Source organism: Lepidochelys kempii, chromosome 10, assembly GCF_965140265.1.
Source record: "Lepidochelys kempii isolate rLepKem1 chromosome 10, rLepKem1.hap2, whole genome shotgun sequence".
Classification (NCBI taxonomy): domain Eukaryota; kingdom Metazoa; phylum Chordata; order Testudines; family Cheloniidae; genus Lepidochelys; species Lepidochelys kempii.
Window position 1 is genome coordinate 64,886,703 of NC_133265.1, and position 23,913 is coordinate 64,910,615.

The window sequence follows — 23,913 nt, forward strand, 5'->3', positions numbered from 1 at the left end:
AGGGTTAAGCACAACAGAATTAGTTCAGGGAAGGAGCTTTAGGGATAGATGGGCACAAATGGCCTATTTAGAAACCTAACTGCCACTTGTGCCTTTGAAAATCTACCTGTTAGTCTTTATGAATTTTCTGACTGTAACATTGACCATGTAAGTTCTTCTAGTTCAGTTTATTCTTAGTTTCATTTTCATTTTTAAGGTTAATTAAATAAAAGCTAGAAAAATATTATGTGGCTGTGTATGAGACTCAAATAACCTTTACGCGCTGTATTATACTACTCCATAGCCGGACACTGTGGTCTGTTATGGAGGTACATGCAGAGAGTCCATCCAGCTAACACTAGTCACACAATAAGCACTGTACTGAGTGCAAGTCAAGGCCAGATTTTACTTGTAACCAATAAAGAAAATACTTTATTCAGTGTTTGATTCAAAAGATACACTCGTTTGGCAGATGACATTTCAAAGCCCCTCTTTGGAAGTTCTCTAGTTAGACTTATTTTGCAATCACACACCTGAATTTTTGCAGGCATGAAGTGTATTAACCATGAGAGAGATAAAAAAGCAGAACATTCATCAAAACCTTTATATATTGTTAGAAGGCAGGCCCTTACAGCTCAAAAATATAGTCTGCACACATTCCAACAGAGCAGTGGTCCCCAAACTGTGGGGCACTCCCTCTATGGGGGTGTGGAGGAATGTCCAGGGGAGCACCACCCAGGCCCACTCTGCCCCCAGTTCCGCTCTGGCCACAGCACCAGCTCTCAGCCCCTGGCCACAAGCCCACTTCTGGCTGCAGCCCCCGGCCCAGGGTGGGGGTGGACCAGGTGGACACATTCCATTACTGGTAACGGGAGCACGAGAGGAAAAGTTTGAGCACCACTGCAACAGAGGGTTGCTGAGGGGAAAAACCTAGCTTCTCCCTACATTCTTATCATCATATTAGTTTAGAGTGACACAAACACTACAGCCTTTGTTAAAAAAAATATGATTTTAAAGGTTTTATTTTTAAAGCCACTATCTACTGCATACTGAGATACAAACAAGCCTGGAAAGACTCACCAGCGCACTGGCCTGTTGACGTGAACCTGTAGCCGGCTTTACACTCACAGCGATAGCTGCCAGCCGTGTTGACACATTCTGCATTTCGTTGACACACTGGTCCATTCTGGCATTCATCAATATCTATCAATGCAAGACAGAATATGATTTTTAGGATAAACTGATTATGGACAAGAAAACAAAATGTATTTTTAAACTCAAAGGGATGCTCTCTAACCTACAATTAAGGAATTTTTTTGTTTTGTACCAAATGTATTTTTTGTATTTAATGTATTTTTTTAAATGCAGAGAAAAATACTTCAATGGGAGTAGATTTTTGGTTGGATTTAAATATTTCCCCACCATGATTCTGAATGTGCATGCAATCCATCACTGAAATTCATCCCTTTGCAGGTAGCCAATAGAAGGCTCTTTTGAAATCTACGGGCCTTTGGCTGGCACTCTGACCATGGGTGAATTTCAACCTGTGACCCCAATCCTGCACTATGAACCCTGCAGGTGGACTGCTGTGTCCACACAAAGATCCACTGAAGTCTCCGAGGTTCCACACTGATCACAGTGCAGGATTGGAGCCCAAGTGTGTAACTTTCAATGACTTTAACAGGAGTTCAACATAACAGTGACATGCAAATAAGACTTTTAATACAATTCTTTCAGTTTTTAATAACGTTAGACTCTAGTAAAAACACACGTGAGGACAGTTAGGAAAAAAATCATTTTCACCCAACAGTTTTTCTTTGAAATATTTTTTTTCTTTTGAAAATTCTTAAACTGAATTTAATTATTAATTCTTTACCTGCAACTTAATTGATAAGATTTTTGTTTTAACTAATTTTCCTTCCTGCTGCCTGCCAGCAGAGCAGATGAGCAAATGACATATTTTCCATCTGTAATATTAACCAGTGTCAGTTCCAGTTTATTTACTGTGGGTGGCTGGAGGTTGCATGGGACACACCCATTTACAATAGCTGTACTGTTGTATAGAATTCCTAAAGGCGAACAGGAACTGAAATACCTGCTGTAATGAATAATGCAAGCACTAGCTACCCACAAAGAGGAAGACAGCATTAGAAAGAAGAGAGAGTGTGAGCCAGCCTGGTAGCTAGGGGTAGTAGTGTGTAATAACGAACATGCGACCTGGGCCTGAATTTGCATTCTCCGTCCCCAAAAAGGCAAGGGCTGGAAGCATTACAGAGGCAACATGTGCATTTTCCCAGGGGTGGAGTGTTACCTTGGTTATTCAATAGTAACACCTGGGCAGCAGCAAGTGAGTTCTGAAAGCATCTTGTTTTAGCTCCCCTGACTGGCACACACTGTGGTGGGGGAAGGGGTGCACACAAGAAGGTGAGGAGTTATACAAAGAAACAGATAAGGACTTCAAGAAACTAAAGTTTTATTCTGGGTGGCCTATTGCCAAGTGCCTAGCTTTCATGGACTTGTCAGCTTCCCTAGAAGTGCTTCGGTCCTCTTGGGAAGGGTATATTGTTCCCTGGAAAAGTTATTGCCTCCTGGCAGCTGTGTGAAACAGAGGAGATATAGTCCCAAAGCAACTCAGCATTATTCTTCATGAAGAAAATACGAAGCATTTTGTTTGTGTTGTAGCTGTGGTTTTTTAATCATACAGTAGGTTTAAAAAGATATATTTTTCATTCCAGATACTATTTTGAAACTTGATAAATGCATCAGCCACATCCCATTAAAGAGCATCAGCTAACCTATGGGACATAGCAGATACTCATGCGGACAGACAGTGTGATCTAATAGAAAGAGAACTGGACTGGGACTCAGCAGACATGGGTTCTATTCCCAGATCTGTCACTGACTTGCTCAAATATGAAACAGCAGAACTACTACATACTGTGGTATGTAACTGATCATTTAAATCGGCTTCTGTACCAGATGACTGGAGGATAGCTAATTTTTCAAAAAGACTCCAGAGGCAATCCTGGCAATTACATGCTGGTAAGCTAACTTCAGTACCAGGCAAATTGGTTGAAACTATAGTACAGAACAGCATTATCAGACATGTAGATGAACATGATTTGTTTGGGAAGAGTCAACATGGCTTTTGTAAAGGAAGTCATGCTTCACCAATCTATTAGAATTCTTTGAGGGGTTCAGCTAACATGTGGACAAGGGTGATCCAGTGGGTATAGTGTACTTGGACTTTCAGAAAGCCTTTGACAAGGTCCCTCACCAAAGGCTCTTAAGCAAAGTAACCAGTCATGGGATAAGAGGGAAGGTCCTCTCATGGATCAGTAACTGATTAAAAGACAGAAAACAAAGGGTAGGAACAAATGATCAGTTTTCAGAACGAAGAGAAGTAAATAGTGGTGTCCCCCACGGGTGTGTACTGGAACCAGTGCCGTGCATCATATTCATAAATGATCTGGAAAAAGGTGTAAACAGCGAGGTGGCAAAATTTGCAGATGATAGAAAATAACTCAAGATATTTAAGTCCAAAGCAGACTGTGAAGAGTTACAAAACGATCTCACAAAACTGGGTGACTGGACAACAAAATGGCAGATGAAATTCAATGTTGATAAATGCAAAGTAATGTACATTGGAAAACAATCCCAAATATATATACAAAATGATGGGATCTAAATTAGCTGCTACCATTCAAGAAAGGTATCTTGGAGTCACTGAGAATAGTTCTCCGAAACAGCCACTCAGTGTGTGGCAGCAGTCAAAAAAGCTAGCAGAATGTTAGGAACCATTAGGAAAGGGATTGAAAATAAGAGACAAATATCATAATGCCTCTATATAAATCCATGGCATGCCCACACCTTGAACACTGCATGCAGTTCTGGTCACCCCATCTCAAAAAAGATATATTAGAATTGGAAAAGGTACAGAGAAGGGTAACAAAAATGATTAGGGGAATGGAACAGCTTCTGTACGAGGAGAGATTAAAAAGACTTGGACTTTTCATCTTAGAAAAGAGACGACTAAGGGGATATGACAGAGGCCTATAAAATCGTGGCTGGCGTGGAGAAGGTGATGAAGGAAGTGTTATTTACTCCTTCACATAACACACAAACCAGGGGTCACCCAACAAAATTAATAGGCAGCAGGTTTCAAACAAACAAAAGGCTGTACTTCTTCACACAGCGCACAGTCCAGGGGATGTTGTGAAAGCCAAAACTATAACGGGATTTAAAAAAGAACTAGATAAGTTCGTGGAGGATAGGTCCATCAATGGCTATTAGCCAGGATAGGCAGGGATGCAACTCCATGCTCTGGGTGTGGGAGTGGACAACTGGGGATGGATCACTCAACAATTGCTTGTTCTGTTCATTCCCTCTGATGCACCTGGCATTGGCTGCTGTCGTAAGACAGGACACTGGGCTAGATAGACCATTGGTCTGACCCAGTATGGCTGTTCTTATGTTCACAACCACCACAGAAAATGAAGGAAATCCATACCATAATCTTTAATTGTTTCCTGACAGTGACTAAGGGCTTTTGTACATGGCATGGCAAAGCACTCCAGAGAGATGCGATATTTTACAAAATGGGGGATTTATGCTAGGTCAGTCTGGTGACGAGAGAGCTTTCTGAAAGGATCGTTTTTTGTTTGCATGTACTGTATAATGTTTGGGTAGGTTCTACAAGAGAATCAGAGAATGGGGGGAGGGATAGCTCAGTGGTTTGAGCATTGGCCTGCTAAACCCAAGGTTGTGAGTTCAATCCTTGAGGGGGCCATTTAGGGATCTGGGGCAAAAATTGAGGACTGGTCCTGCTTTGAGCAGGGGGTTGGACTAGATGACCTCCTGAGGTCCCTTCCAACTCTGATATTCTATGATTCTATGTTTTGTGCACTAATGTCCCTGTATAGACCACGCTGACGTGCTCTAAAAGGTACCTAGTTGTCTAGTCTAGAAAGCTAGAGCACAACATGTGAGCTTTCTCTACAAATCACGTCATTCTAGGGCATTCTGCCAGCACCAAGTAGCCAGCCCCTAACACACTGAACATTTATCCAGATTTACTTTACATGAGAATCCACTACAATATTTTTGATCATGCCTTTGATCTTGTTTTCATTACGAAAATATCAGCTTGGAAGTGAATGCTGGTCTTGATCTGACATGGGAAGACCACCCACTGCTCATATTTACATCCAGACCATGAAAAGTAAGAAGATTCACTTGCCACAACTGGTTGACTCAAACTCATTCAAGACTTTTATACTAATTGGAAAATCGGGTACTTTGTTTCCAACAGAAAACATATATGGCACCAGATTTTCCAGCAGGAAGCCAAAATGTCTTCATTAAGACATGCCTGGCCCACATTTCTCTGATCCTAGTATATACCCCTGTTATGGATGAATTTGCAAGTACATTAGATTTGCCAGTATTTGACCCAATTTCTGTTTGTGATGGAAGTATAAGCCTCTTACCTTCACAGATCAGCAACTTGTCATTGTAAAAGAATCCCACTGGACACTCGCATCTGAAGCTGCCAACCATGTTTATACAGACTCCATTCTCACAGACTCCAGGGATCTCTCGGCATTCATCAATATCTGTAACAATTGATTTTTAAATATTCTGAAAGTGCCAATTCATTCAATCCCCTTCTATAGAAATGTTTTCTTATTATCATGGGATATTATCACAATGTTTATATTAGCAGCATGATCCTGTTACCGTGTAAAAAGGCATCAGACATTCAATAATTCCTACACATGCTGGAAAACTAACTAGTCTACTCAATGGCTCTCATTTTTCACTATACCCAAGATATACCCAGCCCAGGGCAAGTTAGGCCTGCACAGGACTCTCAAATTCCATCCCTGATCTGTCCACTTCCTGCCCCTGACATGCCTCCTGCTATCTGTTATGCTGGAGTTGAGGCTGCAGGTGTGAGAAGCAGCAGAACCATCTTCACCAGCCTGCATACCTGCAGACAGTTCCCCTGCATGGGGGTAATTCTTCACTTGCCATTTCTAGCCACTTTAAGGCCACTTTGTGCTACTCACATGGAACAAAGTGTCCTTAGGGGACCAGAGAATCCAGCTTAACCTATTTTGTTGTCAGGTGAGTGTAATATAAACTGAGCTTCTTCTGTATTAATTAAAAAAAGCTCATCATTCTCTAAGAGCCTGATCAAAGAACTCACTGAAGACAATGGAAAGACACTGTCTTTAGACCAGGCCCTCTGTCCTTCGGCATTTTTTATAACAACTTTACATCCACTTCCACCATCTGTTAAAGCTTGGTTAGTTTTATGCTCTTTTACAAAAGTTCTGAAGGTACCAATGACTAATGATATTTTAAATGCCTGAAACATACTATGCTTTTCATTGATTATGTCTACCAATTGTCCTTCCTGTTTTAGTAGATTTGTGAGGCAATTCATTGTTTTTGGCCCTAAAAACGCAGCCAAAACATAAATAGTACAAATCTCACTTATTGGGCTCTTTAGCTGTACGTCTCTTTAGGGGTCTAACTTCAGCATACAGGTCAGAAAATCCATGGAAGCCTTTTTCTTTAGTAAAGAATGCTGTCTGCAGGGATCCACAGAAGCCAATGAACATTAGCGGAAGGGATACACTACAGAGCTCTCTTCACACCTAAGGTACTTTGCTTCTGATTTTGAAGGGGCCAGTTTTGCTCCTGGACTAAGCTTTTAATTTCCTACACAAGATTTGCTGCTGCTGATGATGATTTTTAGCCTGCTGATTATAAAAAGTGAGTCAAGGCAGAATCTAACTCGGTCTCTGTCTCCCACCATCAGAAGCAATCATCCCATATAAGGATGGCAAAAATGGAACATAAACATAATGGGAAGAAAGTAACTTAGCATTTCCAGCAGTGCACAATGTGGACTGCTCCTGCAGTGGTGTAAGCCAGTATGCCTACTGCAGTGCTTCTCAATCTATTTAACATTGTGGGCCACATATGCAGTTCTCCGTGGGTTATGTGGGCCACATCCACACAACATCTATACTACCTGTAGGTCACTGAGGATGTCACATGGGCTACAGCTGTGTGCTGACTGGGCCACAAGCGGGCCATGGGTTGAGAACCACTGGCCTATGGTGTGTAAGAAGTGGGAGTGGCTACTACTGCCCTCCTGAAGTAGTAAAAGAAGCAGTTCAGGTATCACAACCCAGCAAGGCCTATGAAGATCCCAAGAATCACTGAAAAAGTGTGTGTTTGCTGCACAATGTAGCCCTGAGTGAGCAACTTGTCTCACCAGTGTGGCTAGGGATACACTAGTACATGAGGACACCAAAAGTCAGCTGCACTGGCTGCTGCACTCCAGTTGGAACAGGGCTAGCAGAATAAAATAACTACAGCTGTCAGGGGTGCAGGCTGCAACACGTGCTATTAACTGCTACCGCAGGATCTGCAGATGGTGCACATTTACATTACCCCACCCCTGCCTAGGGTGACTCCATCCTCATTTGCACAGCGCACACCACATTATGTTGTTCAGAGAATACTCAGACCAAGCAGGGCTGGACACAGCCTCACATGACTGCCTCTGATTGAGCAGGTGGTGGGCAGGTACTTTACTACTTGCCACCTAAAGCTCATGTGTAACTTAATGTGCTGGTCACAGGGTGCATGATGATTTTGGTCAATGAGATCTGGTGCTTTGCTCCTCAAAAGACCAGGAACAAAATGTACAATATGTTTCTAGTAATTCTTTTTCTTATTTTACACTACATCTTATTAGAATTGATTGATTAGACCCAATTGTAGGGTTCTATAGTGCCCATCACCATAATATATGGATATAATTCACTTTGTTGATGTCTATATACTATAGTTCTGCTTGTCTGTTGTGCAACAATTGCTCCATCTCTCATTTGTCTTTTTGTGGGAATAAAAACAAAAGGAAGCCCCCACTAGGGATGAATTTGGCCTCTTTGACAAAAACAAAACAAAAAGAGAAAAGGAGGAATTCATTTGTCACACACAATACCAATGTTACACACGATACCGCAATGTGAGAAATATTTTAGTGGAACAGAAAAAAGGATTGTTGGGTTAATTCAATACACAGAGGGATTGGTGTGAAACGTCAGATTAAATCTGTGCTTTAGTCAAAAGGAAACACTCCTAATTCCTCTGAAACCCAATGCTGATTGGCCTTATTCCCAGAACCTCTCCACTCTCTGGTGTCTACAAGCCATTCATCTAGCTCGATTACCATTTCTTCAGAGCTTTAGATTGTCATGATCACAAGCAGCAATAATCAGAGCTGCCAGCTAGGAGGAGTTAGGCAGAAAGTTTGCAGGATCTGATTTAAGACAAGGGTTAAGGGTTGCACAGAAAGTTGAATTTCGTGGCATTGTTTAGTCTTTATTTCTTTCCAGGAAAGAGCTGACTGTGAAAACAATGCCTTCCTTTCCCCAGTACCTACGTAGTGTGGAATTTAACTCAAAACAGAGTAATCACAACTCACCAACTGGTAAACCTGTATAAATGTCAATGAAGAAACCAGGCCTTTGACTTCCACAGAGTGTTGCAAATTCATCTGTAGCAGGAAAAAAAAAAAAGACAACAGTTATCTCGAATGTATCAAATTAAGTGAGTAATTTCACCCCAAGCCTGAGAAAAATGCAGTCTCCACTTTTTTCTGTACCTTTTGAGGGACAGATTTTCACACAAGGCATGTGTACCTTGCATGAGTGCACTCTCCTGCCAGATTTGTAATGGGGTTCTGATCCCAAGCCCAGTGAAGCCAGTGGAAAGACTCTCATTGGCTTTGGATCAGATACTTCATTTAGGTATTATTATTAGGTACACACTTGTCAGATTATGTGGGTGCACTGTACTTTGTATGCACGGCTCCAGCTCTGTACTTCACAAACCATCATAATTTGGAAATCAACACATAATTTTTGAAAATTGCAAACCATCAGGATGGAGCCAGTTCTCAGGTCTGATAAGTCTGTTTTGTGCCAGCTCACCAGCATGAAGCAGAGGAACACCTGGTGAATCCAGCTTGCTGAAGATTCCCCCAGTGTGGAGGAATCATGCAATGGCACAGGACTGTCACAGTGACTCCTATGCTACATGCTTCCTGTACCCTGCATAGGGTCCATCTTTGGAAGGGGCTGAGGTGCCCCTGCAATCCCTGGCTGCTGGAAGAAGAGAAGAGTGAGGGGAGATTTGATAGCAGCCTTCAGCTACCTGAAGAGGGGTCCCAAAGAGGTTGGAGCTAGGCTGTTCTCAATGGTGGCAGATGACAGAACAAGAAGCAATGGTCTCAAGTTCCAGTAGGGGAGGTCTAGCTGGATATTTGGAAACACTATTTCACCAGGAGGGTGATGAAGCACTGGAATGGGTTACTTCGGGAGGTGGTGGAATCTCCATCCTTAGAGGTTTTTACGGCCCGGCTTGACAAAGCCCTGGCTGGGATGATTTAGTTGGTGTTGGTCCTGCTTTGAGCAGGGGATTGGACTAGATGACCTCCTGAGGTCTTTTCCAACCCTAATCTTCTATGATTCTACGGAAAGGCTCCTGGGGGCTCTTGGCAGCCATGGGTAAAATACAATTGTGTTTTATGATGAGGACTGCGCTGGGCCTGGCTGCCCCAGGATCAGGGGAACATACAGATGTCTTAGCACCACCTATGACCCCGCTCCTGGTCACATGCCAAACACAGCTTGGCTGGCCCATAGCATCTGGCCTATACATGTTTGTCAAAGGGGGCAGATGGACAGTCATGCAGAACAAAGTCCTCCAGTAATTCACAGAACAGGCAGAGCATAGCAGCATAGCAGAGCATAGCAGCAGGAGTGCAGAGTGCTCTACAGTGACCTACTCATGTGCCTCAACCCTTACTTAAAAGGATCATCTCCAGGGCACAACGTATAATGAGAAATGTATTATTTAATATGTATATTTGTATACATATATTTGTAATATTTGTACACATATACGCACACAATTGTACAAAATACATAGCACTTTCCTCTCTCTAGCAATTCATTTTATAGCAGCTTGCAGTAATGTTATTGTTAACGGGGCCTTTTTCAGCTCGCTTTGAAATTAAACGTACCGGTGCTTGGGATGGGGCATTGTTCACAAGGCTTATTCCAGGCACGGCCAATATTGTAGGAACAGCAGCACATCTTCTTGGTCATATTAAAGAGCAGTTCTCCATCGCAGGTTTGATTGTCAGCATAATAATTTCTGTAGCACAGACTCCTCCTCATATCTGCAAAGAAAACAAAAATATCATGACAGTACTGAAATACATGAAGTGCCTATGAGAGCCCGCTCTTATTAGACAGCCTCCTTTCCCAAAGTTCCTGAGCACAGTTCTATGCTACCTTCACTAGGTCCCCTCTTCTAGTCCCTCAAGCGGACGCCAAAGGAAGCTTGTTCTGTAGTGTTTTATATTAGTCACTCCCAGCCCTTATGGAGTTACCCCTAAAATTTGGGTGTTTTTTTTTATTTTTGTTGTAAAACTGGCCATAACTCAGATCAGACTCACCAAAGGATTCACTAAGGCCTGCAAACTCTGGTCCAGACTTGAGCAAAGCTGAGCACATTTATGGCTGATCTTAAAATCATGCACAGTTTATGACTTCACATCATTCTGATGCAAAACCAGGTGAAACTCAGTGGTTTTCCCAAATTACGCATAGAGATTTTAGGTCTGTATCAGCTCAAAAGCCAAAGTGAAAGATGGAGGAGGCCAAACACAGCTAAACTGAAACCAAAGGAAACAAGATTGCCACACAGTACAGAAACCACCCAAAACCTCAGGGGAGTTACTGCAAAGGTTCTATGCTGTGATAAATCTTGAGAGGTGGACCCAAATCTGTACTCACTGACACTGTTCAAGGGTTGTGTGGCGTCAGGAACAGGAGCATTTGGCCCATCTTCTCTTGATAAATGTCCTTATAAATAGTGCAGGCCGCTACTGTATGCACTATTTTACAACAGTACATATTCAGGGTGAGATTGTGCCTGGCCCTGCACAGGTTGTTAGGCAAGGGTCACCGGCAGTGGTGAGCTGGAGCCGGTTCGCACCAGTTCGCTAGAACCAGTTGTTAAATTTAGAAGCCCTTTTAGAACCGGTTGTTCCACGAGGGACAACCGGTTCTAAAAGGGCTTCTAAATTTAACCAGCCAAAAGTGGTGCCTCAGGCACCGACCTCATGGGTGCTCCAGCCCTGGAGCACCCAAGGGGAAAATTTGGTCTGTGCAGAGCACCCACTGGCAGCTCCCCGCCCCACCCCCGACCCCAGCTCACCTCTGCTCCGCCTCCTCCCCTGAACGCGCCACCCCGCTCTGCTTCTCCGCCTCCCCAGGCTTCCCGCAAATCAGCTGTTCGCGCGGGAAGCCGGGGCGGGCTGAGAAGCAAGTCGTGGCTTCCCGCTCAGGCCCAGGAAGGCAGAGCGGAGGTGAGCTCGGGGGGGCGCGAGGAGGGCTGCCCATGCCGCAGCAGGTAACCGGGGTGTGGGGGGGTCGCGCAGGGGAACCACTCCCCGCCCCAGTTCACTTCCGCCACCCTCAGCCTGAGTGGGAAGCCGCGGCCTGCTTCTCAGCCCGCCCCGGCTTCCCGCCGAACAGCTGATTCGTGGGAAGCTGGGGGGGAGGGAGGGAGGGTGCGGAGAAGCAGAGCAGGGCGGTGCGTTCAGGGGAGGAGGCGGAGGCGAGCTGGGGCCGGGCACGGGGTGGGGACCAGTCAGGGGACAGGGGAGGGGGGTGGATGGGGCAGGAGTCCCGGGGATGGGCAACGACCCCCTCAAGGGGTGAGGAGGGAACCCGTTCTTAAGATTTTGGCAGCTCATCACTGGTCACGGGCGTCTCCATCTTCTGGTCTGGAGCAAGGGCGAGGCACCGTAACAACTCTTGAGCACAAGACAGGCATCACAAGGAGTCTGGGATTCTATCAGCACCACTGGTGTTGGACTCCCCAAAGTGGGAGATATAGGACAAGTGTGCAGCCATGGCTAACAATGCCGTTGTGAGCTCCGCTGGGGCGGTGTACATCACTCCTAATACGGCCACTGGTTTTACAGCCGCAAGTTGGCCTTAATGCTCTACAAAGATACGGTTATTGGTCTTTTGGGGCCCGATCTTGGTCTCACTAACATCAGTGGAAGTTTTGTCACGGACTTCAATGAGAGCAAGAACAAGCCCTTGATGTTAGGAATTACCACCATAAAACCATTACAGCCAGCCAACAATTTTACAATGAACTCTCCCCGAGTTGGGAGGCCTGTGCAGAGATCAATAGCATGATATGGCTCATGAAAACTCAACCTTGCCAAGAGATTAAAATGTGAAATTCATGCCATACAAAGAGTACATATGACACTTTCTGCTGTGGGTAGAAGGAAATGGGAACATGTCATTATGCGGATTTAAACACTCTACATTGATCTGTGAATTGTGTTTTTTAGTAAAGCTCTGACAACAACCTGTCTTCATTGACTTAATACAAATAAAGAAATAGGCCAGAACCTTGGTTGGTGTCAATCGGCATTAACTCCATTCAAGTCAATGGTAATTCTTTTCTCTAAGTGAACTCCATAGAGCTATGCTGATTTACATCATCGGAAGCCCTGACATGCAATGTAGAAGGAGCACTTTAAAAAACTCACCCATACAATTGTTGCCACCATTGACTTGCATGTAGTCGGGAGGACAGATACAGGTGTAGTTCCCAACAGTGTTATAACAAGTGCCAGGTCCACAAATGCCAGGTGTTTCACATTCATTAATATCTATAAGAAAACAATAAGACATTAAATAATTGCAGCAGATTTTGGTCTAAATTTCTTTTGTGAATCAGTGAATTTGGGTTAACCTCTTTTAGCAGCGCTTAGGGTAGCAATGTACTCGCTGGGGACACTTAAAGGAAATCTGAGCAGCTGGGTCATGATGGGGCAGGCCTGCATGGCAGAAGGGGTGATTCCATGATTAGACAGGTCTATACGTGAGCCTTAAGGGCCTCACAACTAGCCAGGGGAGTGGGCCCCTGGCATATTCAATGGGTTCAGAACAGTGAGAATCCATTTCCTCTCTGCACCTGTTATCTAGAAATATTTTGGAGATGCTTTGAAATAAGGTGGTTTCAGGACAGATCAAACATTCTACACTCCTGGTCTCTCTATCTCTTTGTGACAAGAGGGCTCAGTGATCAGTCTGTCCAGGTGTGTCCGCATCCATAAGTCTGACAGGGGCCTACAACTGGTGGACAGAGGCAGAGAGCCCATCTGAACACAGGATGCTGCAGTGGACTGCTCAGGCCTTTAGGGAGTTTGAGCTATTGAGCAGGAAAGGTGAAAGAGCTGCTCCCATCAAATGATGACACCCAGACACACACACACACACACACCAAGGGGTTCCAAGCCACAGGAACAGGATAAAACTGGAAGCTTAAAATATATTAAAAAAACACTAAGTAGCCTTCTGCATTTTAAACAATCTATAGGGATAGGTAGATTTATATCTCCTCTCTACTGCACAGGAAACCAGATGTTGAGCTCTATATGGTGCAGAACTTCATGGAAAGTCTTTGTGTCTGATTTTTAATTTGTAAGCTCTCCAGGGCATGAATCTTCCTGTAGGTTTGCACAGGGCTCAACACGTTGTGGGCCTATGAGAAACAAACAATTATAGCAATGAGCTGGGAGGCTGAAGGCAACCTGGAAAATGAAAAACTAGTGATCAGATTTGGGGAGTTGGGCTAAAACTTTGTACAAAATACAACCTGATGGCTGCGGGACTGGGTTTAAGTATATGGTTGTGATGTTCTGAATGCATGCTACCAGTGGCAGGGGAGAAGGGGAGAGGGAAGGTTGTAATATGACAAATATTTTCAGTCAGAGACTCAGATCATCACGCTTTAGCCTGCAGGAAGACGGACAATAAGCTATGGTTAAAATGGACAATGCCACTTCAGCCAGCCCAACAAACACAAGCAGCAAGCTGCTTGTTGGTTTTAGTGCATGGTCATGTAAAGAACTATATTGTCCATCAGCAAACAGCTATTTCGTAGAGATGATCAAGAAATGATATTTTTATGCAACTGGAAAACTGTTAGATTTTGTGTTTTTGATGAAAACCAGAAAATTTTAAGCTAACATTTGCAAAAATTTCCATTTAATCAAAAAGGAATTTTCTGTTGAAAAACTTTTTGGAGGAAAAATTTTGTCCAGCTCTACTATTTCTGCAATTACACTGTTGGTTTGACTGTTGGTGTACTTTTAAGGAACAGATAATTTTGATGGATGCTCAGTTGTCAATAGTTGGTAAGAAATAAATGCCCATGCCAAGTAAACCCTAAGACTACATACCATCACATACTCGAGAGTCTTCATTCAAATAGTAGCCATTTGGACATTGACAGTGGAAACTACCAAACGTATTAATACATTTTCCTCCTTGGCAAAGTCCAGGTAGTTCTTGACACTCATCAATATCTAACAAAGTAAAAACACCAACATTATTTCATGCCATGAAAAATCAAGTTAGTCACAGAACGTTGCAATTTAAGACATGTAAAAGCAAGAAAAAAATAAGCATTACCCTCCAATATAACTGTAATAGGGTTTGGTCGGAATCCTTCCCCTCCAGGGCACAGAACCTTATATTCAGCTGAAAACAAAAGAGATTTTATGAACCTAAAATAGTTGAAACATCTTCATCACAATGATCTTTGAACTTGTAAAGCTTATTACAGCACAGTATAGAACAGCCTAATACTAAAACAAGGGCCCACTGTGCAAAATCAGGTATCACTTTTCTCATTGGCTAACACAGAGTCTGTTGTCCAAGCAATAGCACAACTATGCAAGAGCCATTACAATGCACCTGCTGGTTGATAATATCTGCACCAGCAGATTTTGTACCATAACTGGTGTAATTTTCAGGCAGTTTAGTACTTGTATGTACCCAGTACATGATTTTACTAGCACTCCCACTGTCTAGAGAAAATAGGAGAGACAGAAAGATGCATGCATATATGGCTAGGCATAATCCAGTGAAGCTGACTTACTTGAGTTCACAGGTGGGCAATGTTCACAGGGAATCCCCCAAGCTCTCCCCAGGGAGCAACAGCAAGAGGCCTTGGAAACACCAACCCCAATCTCATTGCTGCAGACTATATCTCCATTGTCTCCTCGCGGTCTAATATCCAAGTAACAGTTGCCAGAACGTGTGTCTATTCAAAACGCACACAAAAAACATATATTACATCTGATGGAGGGGAAGAAAGTTTTGTTTCCTTGTGCTTTCCCTCTCTGTCTGTCTGTCCCCATCTATTGTCTCTTGTCTTATGCTTCGGTTGCAAGCTCTTTGGGGCAGGAACCATCTTTTTGTTCCATGCTTGTACAGTGCCTAGCACAACAGGGTCCTGGTCCATGATTAGTGCTTCTAGGTGCTATGGTAATACAAATAAATGAATTAATAATATTCGGGCAGTCTCAATGCTGAGAGAGAGAGAGAGAGAGCACTCCAAATTACCCTCATTTCACATAAGAAAGCTGTGGTTGGAAGTAATTTACTCTGGGCTCACTCTGCGAACAGTCTCACTGCAATCAGTGGGACTGCTCATAGACTAAGGGACTTCTGAGCAAGAGTGGCAGACCCAGGTCCTTCATCATTTAGGTGCCTATTCTTATTCTCACATCCTTGTATTAGCACCTTCCTCCAATCCTAGGAACTGCTACTCTTTCCTGTCCTTGAAATTGAGATTTACAAATGAAACCATCTATTCAACACATATACTTAGAAATTAAAATGCATTTCAACTGAAGGAAACAATCCAGGACCAGAGAGCTTCAGGGAGGTTCTGAGAAAGTTGGGGCCTAATCCTTCAGAATTTACTCACAAGAGTATCTCCCTTGATGATGATAATTAAGTCTGGCCGAGTTGTACTCAAAGCAGGATCCAAGGGGTGTACTACTGGTTTTATGCCACACCTTTGTGTTTCTTCAGTCTTAAGACCAGACAGAGGCTGGTTTGGCCCTGGTGCAATTTAAAGCAGTCTCTAAATTGTGCACAGCTGCAGCGAGTCCCAAGGGGCTGTTCTGGCAGCAGGGAAAGGCTGAAGTGCAGTACTGCTCAGGCCACATTCCCTACCCTCCGCCACACCCTGTTAGGCTGGAGCAGTAGGGTGGGAACTGCAGAGTATGCTCCAAGAGCTTTCCACCATACCCTGGGAATCCTCAGATGGCTGTTTAAGCTAGAGTTACTGCCCCTTTGTGCCACTTCATCTCTAAATAATACAGGAAATGACAGCTTACCAACACAGCCAACACGGGTGGGGTTCAGCTCAAAATCAGGAGGGCACTCACAGGTGTAACTACCAGGGGTATTGACACACGTGCCACTGATACAGGTTGTGGGGTCTGCGCATTCGTTAACATCTGAAACAACAAGGGGCAGTTAGCGAATTCCCCAATATTCCACCTAAACCAACAACATGCCAGGTGTCAGACTGTCAGTCTCAGGAAATAATCAGTTCCATTGCTTGTTGTGGGGTGTATGTTCCCTCTACAGAAATCTACACACAAAAAATCACTGAAACTGTGGAAGCAGAGCACTAGTCCGACATGAATTCAATATTTCACTGAGAAATACTCCATTTTTGCCAGAAAAAATAATTCTACAAAATGAAATGCACTGTAAGAGAGGCCAAAACATTAATCACATTAGTCAAAAATATCAAGCAGAGAAATCATTTTGAGGGCCATATTGTTCCATATGTCTCTGGGAGCAGAAATTACAGGGCCCAGCAGATCCCAACCTGTGGGAGATGTGGAAGGGAAGGCGCGACACCTCTTCTCCATCAATCCCCTCTTCCCTTGACCAGTGGAACCCCAGAGATTCACAGGGAAAAGATTCGGGGATGACGGCACAGCCCCCAAAATCAGGCAAAATATTTGTGTGTGACTTCCTACTGTCCCTATTTTGCCCACTGTGCTGTTTTGCACTGAAGGATCTAGTGCAGTTCCATACTTTCTTATTTATAATCTCATTGTTATGATATAGCTAAAGCTTTGCTTAAGGAGTTGGTCAAGATAACAACAGCTACGTTCAGAGGCCGCTCCAGAGTCTGCCACTCTCGACAAAACTTCGGTGTGCTGCTGCCTCCTCCCAGTCGTAGAGCAGCAGATTTGGCATTTGAGTGAATGGCATTGTGACCTGACACACTGGGTCATAACAACTCTCAAATTTGGCCCAGCTACCCCTCTGACATGATGGATGCCGTAGGTAGCAGCCCAGTTCATTGACAGCTAGCTATGTTAAAAATGATCTTGCTTAAAATCAGTCTTCACCTGTGCAGTTACCACCGGTTCTGTCCAGTTCATAGCCTGTCTCGCACTCGCATCGGAATAGACCGGGGAGGTTATGACAAGTCCCATAGACACAGATGTTAGGAAGGGAGCACTCATCAATATCTGTAAGAACAAAAAGGAGGGGAAAATTAGGTTCTGTGATCTTTTCGCTATAAACTTTAGACTAAAAACTTGTCTGAATAAGCATTCAGAAAAGTAAGCATGGAACTGGATTCTGACTGCTCCTGCATGTTTTGTAAAATGTTTTAGATTTGCAATACTAATATATAGGATTTGCGTTTGTAGGCAACAGGGTCCAAACTATAACCCCTTACTACATTGCTTTGGAAGTGAAATTAAGCTCTATGCAGATGGCCAGCACAAGGGGCTGAAGGGTTAAGTGGGACTTAAGTGACGCACAGGCTTTTGCAAAGAAATTAAATTCACCTTTTATTCAGTTTCACTGCATATGACAGATTTTTAGACATATTGTGCTTATTTCTTGGGTGTAACTTCTATGGTGTTTTGCCTGAGTGAGGACTGCAGTATCAGACTCACTGTTTATAGTATACTTATATGAACTGCATAATGAATGACTAACTTGATCCAGTAACAAAGAGAACATGTTTACAAAGGACTTTAAAATACTTCTGCAGTTAGTATACACACCAGAGACTTCAAGAGAAGATTGTTGTAGCAACAGGAGAGAGGCACCATGCAGGCTTTTTAAAGTTAGTTTGAAGATTATATAGTTTCAAAGTAAATGGATTCAGAGTTGAAATACTAAGATATCTAATTTTGTTTTTAGTTTACATAGAATTTTAACTTTCATAATTCATGCCTCTTCCTTTATAAGTAAGAAACAATACACGGAATAAATTTTGCTGGAAAAAGTACCAAATCCTATTTATAGTGTACTTATGAACTTCATCAAATACCAGTACCTATAATGCATTTAGGATGGTTGAGTTGAAAGATCTCAGTCTTGGGGAAAATATGCATAAGTGAGCTGTAGCTCACGAAAGCTCATGCTCAAATAAATTGGTTAGTCTCTAAGGTGCCACAAGTACTCCTTTTCTTTTTGCGAATACAGACTAACACGGCTGTTACTCTGAAAATTCACAAGGAGTTATTCATTCGTTATGTTTCTCTTCTTGTTCTATTAGCAAACAGATTGCAAAATTTTAACATCCTTTCAAAACTCAAAATTATTTGTGATTTTTAAAGTAACTTCCCCTCTATTATTTGAGTAGTTTGTAAACAATTAACTGAGAAAATTCAAGATTTAAATTTTACATTTATGCTGTCTAGGTTATTTGTCATATAGTGTCTCATGTTCCTTGAATGGATGACTTAAATTACTAACCACTACAACATGAATTGTGGATTTCAAATGTTACAATCAAATATACAATTTGAAACATGATTGCAGCAAACATTTGCTGTTCACAAGTATTTGTATTAGCAAAGCTTAAGCGCTTGAAAGTTCATATAAAAGGGCAGCAAAGAGTTGACTGGCAACACACTTTCGAATTTGATCACACATGCATAGGATTTAATTCCCCATTGTTTCCTCAGATCTGTCTCTTTATTAGCTTAATAAACTGTGCCCTTCTGCAGGGCTGCCATATATATGCTTTTGCACTTCACAGAAGCTGCTCAGAATGGGCTGGCTATCAACTACCAAACCTCAGCGGACCTGGGACTGATCTAAAGCCTACTGAAGTCATTGAGAGTCTTTCCATTGACTTCAGTGGGCATTGGCTCAGTCCCTTGTTTCCCACACACTGCTCTCCCTATAGGTTAAAGACAATATTATGACAATCTCTGCTGAAGAGACATGAGCAGAAGGGGAGACAGGAAAAAAAGTGACCAAGGGGAAGTAGTGGCTGAAAAGCCTTTGGATCACCAGACCAGTGAATAACTAGCTTTGAGGTGGTAAAAGAATTCCTCAGAGAGCTGTTCTTATTCTCCATAGCTACGTGTTTAGAGCTCTGAAACCAAAATCAGTGTCCAGATGCATGAACTGAAGAAAGTAACAAAAAACTTTACCTTAAAATATTTTGGAAGTGAATGCAGTTTTCAACAGTAAACACAACTGCAACCAACTGCAACATTTTTCAAATATAAAATATTATTCAGGCAGATTTTGTAGAGTGTTATTTAAAGGCTACAGTGAATTACCTTCACATGCTTTCTCATCTGGACTTGGTAAAAATCCCATTTCACATTCACAGCGATACCCTCCTGGAGCATTGAGACATTGCCCATTCTCACAGAGATTCAGGTTTTCTGAGCATTCATCAAGGTCTGTTAAAGGAAGAGGAATTGCATTATATTGTAAATATTTTTCTCATTGATGTTCAGTTCAGCTAAGACACATATATATCCAAAAGTCTTCACTGTTACATTAATTGAGAACATTTGCAGAAGAAACTGTAGTCAGGTTATGTGCCGGTCTTGTCATACTAAAAGGCTTGGGGCATTTCTGTCACTTTGAAAATAAAATTTCCAATGAAAAAGAAAAAAGAAGCAATTAGTCTAGATTTTTAAAAGTGGCTAAAATTAGCAAGAAGTGGAGGGAGATTGGTGACTGCTGTGAAACAGCAGAGCCTAGAAGCCCCAGCTGAGATCAGGCCTCTATTGTACAAGGTGCTGTACAATGTACAAATAAATAGCAAGAGATAGTCTCTGCTACAAAGAGTTTCCACTCTAACAAGGCAAAGACAGACAAAGAGAGGGAGTGGAGACAGAGCCAGACAGTGGTGAAGGTCACCCGACGGGTTAGTGGCTGAGCTGGGAACAGTGCCCTAGCCACTGGACCACACTACCTCTCAGAGAGTTTGGCTCTTAGTCTTTAGCTGACATTTTACACATCACAAAAACAGCACATTTGCTGCAATGCAGTTTGGCTGGCAGTCTCAGCTTATAGAAATCCAGGACTGGAAAAGCGAACATACTGCTTATCAAGAGTGATGTGCACACATTGCCACAGGTGTGCTGGAAACACTGCACAGTACTCGTCTAGCGAATTCTATCCAGCTCTCAAACCCGTGAGCAATAACCAGTACAAGCATTTCAAGAGGAGTTCTATCAAAATCCAGAAACTTAATTAATACTCATTAACCCCCTCCTCCCCAAAGATACAGTCCATATACACCTCAAAATTAAGGAAGAACATCTAGAAAATAAAAAAATGGAGGTTACAAAGGCCATTTGAGAAGCTGAATCAGATTCAAGAATGAATTGTATAAAGAGCATTAACAGAATAATTCAAATGTAATTAACTTCAAACGTGGTGCTAGATTCTCAACTGGTGTAAACCAGGACAGATAACAGAGCGCTGCTGATTTACCCAAGCTGAGGATCTGGCCTACTCTCTAGAGCTCTATATATTGTAGGGGTTTACACTGCAGCCTATCAACTTCTACATCAAATTAGTAGCAATAGCGACTGATGTGACGTGCTAATCTGTGGTCAGAGTAGAAGACTTAAGTCTGAGTGGGGAATGTCTCTGGTGACAATTTACACAAGACATTATTCAAAAGTAGCTACTTTGGCCCATCTATGTATGAGCACCACATCCTAAGGGTACTATGCTGATCATGCAATAAGAGGGCAGTGAACACATGCTCACTTCTGAAAAGGAAAAAAAAAACATTTTAGGCAACTATACAAAGGAATTTTAACAGATGTGCCCCATTACTCAAATGTTACGTGGGTGGCCAATAATCTGGTTTATTAACTGCTCCAGTTATACCGCCATGCACTGTTTTAATAAGTTTGCCACCCACACCTCTTTACAAGCAACAGCCATGAAAACCTTCCATCTTCACAAGGGAAAAAAAAATGCTGTCAAGTTATACTGGTCAACTTTTTCTTGCCAGATGATGTCATGCTACCTGAAATGGGAGACATTGCAACATGACATATCATAATACACCTTAACATGAGGCTGGAAAGTGTCAAAGAAAACACTTTGGTCTTATGACTCACGCTGCCAAAGCCTGATCCTGTAATTGATACACACTTATAAGTCCAATTCAATGGGAATTCTGGGCATAGAAAGACTGCAGGATCAGATTTTAGTTTTCAATTGTAAATATCGACCCAACATTGCACATTTAAATTAGTCTACCTATAAGCAGTGGGTAAATTTTCCCTAGAACTAGTCACTAAGATTCATGGGTATTATATGCGGAGAGTTGCATCACTGCAAAAGAAAGCTCACCTGTACAAGTGAAGCCATCCCCAGTGTAGCCGTCCTTGCAAAGGCAACGATAAGAGCCCATTGTGTTCTTGCAATTGGCATGTGGGCTGCACATGTGTGTTCCATTGGAGCATTCATCCAGATCTTTAATATAACAAAAATTGCATTAGTAAAACCAAATCCATCGTCAATGCAACCTTTAAAATCCTCAATTCATAGCACAGGGAAACTCTACTTTAAATAATCTTTCACAAAAACAAAAAAACACACATTCATGATTTTTTACTTGACATGTTTTAACAGATTTTAAGAAAACACCCGGCATTTATCACTGGATATTCTGGCTTGGTGCATTCAGTAGTTTAGGGCAGTCTAGCTGTTCTCTCTCATTTTGAAGGGAGATTTCTTTTTTCTTCTGTTCATGACAGGCACTTCCCTTTCCCACTCAGATATTCTTCTCTGACAGGGAAAACGGATTTCCAGCATATTTGCAACTCAGCTAAGAAAGTTTGCTAGGATGTCTGTGTCACTTGGGAATCACCGAGACCCCTCCCTTAAAGATAAAGGGTAAAATGCTGGCTCCATTGAAGTCAATGGCAAAACTCCCATTGACTTCAATGGAATCAGGATATCCCTTCAAGTGCACAAACTATCTCCATACATTGCTTCATTTCCACCAGCCTTGCAAGCCAAGCAAGAGAAACTGTTCATGCTGACATGTCTTCCACATGACAGTGAATTCTTCCTTTGTAGTGTAAGATAAACTGACATCTTTAATATGTGTGGCAATTTATTTTAAAGTTGTGGATACAATGTTGCTTTCCACAGCTGTCTAAACACCTTTATTGATGGCTTACAATGCTAAATCAGACATAATGTATGAAACTCACCTGTGCATTTGATGCCATCTCCAATCCAACCTGAGCTGCACTCACATTTGAAACTCCCTGCCGTATTTGTACATATGGCATGTCTGTCACAGTTATGGGCTCCAATTTCACACTCATTGATATCTGTAATAACACGGAGGGGAGGGGTGTTTGTGAAAGAGCTCACACATCAAACTTTTCTTACGTCCAGCAAGACTACGTTTTTCTTAAATTGCTTCTAATTGCTAGTAGCATTTAAGCATTAGGCATAAAAGAAAGACTCATGGCAAAGAAAAGCTACTGAATAGTTGACTTATTTCAAACGTGTATTGGCCTACTATTTTGTGTTTTGTTTGGCGGGGGGAGGGAAGGTTGGTCAGTTTTTAAAGAAGCACTTTTGAAGCACATAGCACCTAGGAGCCCTATGGTGTAATATACTCTAAAGCCCCAGTAACATCAGCAGTGCAAGGAGTGCCGTATTTGTTCTTTTCATTGGTGTGATGCTGGAAGAGTGCTGGTATGGGGATTCACAGGCCTCCAGGAAGAAGGGGAACAGCAGCCATGGAGATCGCTAGAGCAGTGAAGCTGCAGCAGATGCTCCGTAGCCTGGGGTTCTATTTCCCCCAGACAGCCTTAGAAAGCCCTTTGGCAAAACCCGTTTAACTCAGACCCGGTGCGAGGACCAGGATTTGTACCGTACATTAGGGAGACACTGACATTTTACCAGCCTGTATCCTGAGCTGTACTTGGTAGCTGAGGAAAAGGAGGCAAAGTCTGCATTACACTGTTACCACCCAAGCCCTGGGCGTTGCTGGGGGCTCAGGGCTGCTCTAAATTGCACTGAGCAGTCACAGGCCCCAAGAGGCCATTCTTCCAGCAAGGGATCACCGGGGCGCAGCACTGGGCATACTCCATACAGCATGAATGGGATTGGTGCTATATGCCAGCTCTGCTCCACTAGCATGCCAAGGGTATCCCCCACCACCAGTAAAGCCAATGTTTGCACTGCCAGAGTGATGCAAAGCAGATAGAATGGGAGATTGGGGGAGGCGGGGAGGGGAGGATTTGGCCTACTATGTTTGGTCCTTTTGTGAAGGCAGATGGGAGAAAAGCACAGGACTGAGAGTATTTGGAAGTATTATTTATCAGGAACCCAACACACCTAAACAAAGGGAAGAAAAGGACACCATCCTTAAAGAAGACATATAGCCATCTATACTATTCCTCAACCTTCTCAGGCTTGCCAGCACATTCCATTTTAGCACTTGTTGTTTTCCCCTTACTTTGATTCTTGGGCAGTGTAAAATTGTGGAGAGAGAAAAACAAACCTAATGCAGCTCTTTCCTTATCACAACACAAAATTAGTGCTTAATATAAGCACTTGGAGAACTGGTATAAACTCAAAGAATGTTTTTAGAAATGATTTCTGGTAACTAAAACAAATGCTGCAGGAATTCTCTCACACATGAGCCATGGCTTTTACAACATTTACTGTATCCTAG

At 42.7% G+C, this 23,913-nt stretch overlaps 1 protein-coding gene across 9 annotated transcripts in view; it reads right to left on the reverse strand.

Moving 5' to 3' along the window:
• FBN1 (fibrillin 1) overlaps nucleotides 1-23,913 on the reverse strand; it is a 220,249-nt gene that overhangs the window by 35,325 nt on the left and 161,011 nt on the right. For 7 of the 9 annotated variants that reach the window (XM_073303899.1, XM_073303898.1, XM_073303901.1 and 4 more), the window contains 13 exons: nucleotides 22,433-22,555; nucleotides 21,564-21,686; nucleotides 19,517-19,642; nucleotides 17,333-17,455; nucleotides 16,298-16,420; nucleotides 15,049-15,213; nucleotides 14,580-14,648; nucleotides 14,348-14,473; nucleotides 12,650-12,772; nucleotides 10,091-10,249; nucleotides 8,489-8,560; nucleotides 5,469-5,594; nucleotides 1,060-1,182 (listed from right to left, as the gene is read on the reverse strand). In XM_073303899.1, the coding sequence (XP_073160000.1) occupies nucleotides 1,060-1,182; nucleotides 5,469-5,594; nucleotides 8,489-8,560; nucleotides 10,091-10,249; nucleotides 12,650-12,772; nucleotides 14,348-14,473; nucleotides 14,580-14,648; nucleotides 15,049-15,213; nucleotides 16,298-16,420; nucleotides 17,333-17,455; nucleotides 19,517-19,642; nucleotides 21,564-21,686; nucleotides 22,433-22,555 (1,581 nt within the window). The other 2 variants (XM_073303906.1, XM_073303905.1) reach the window with 2 other exon arrangements.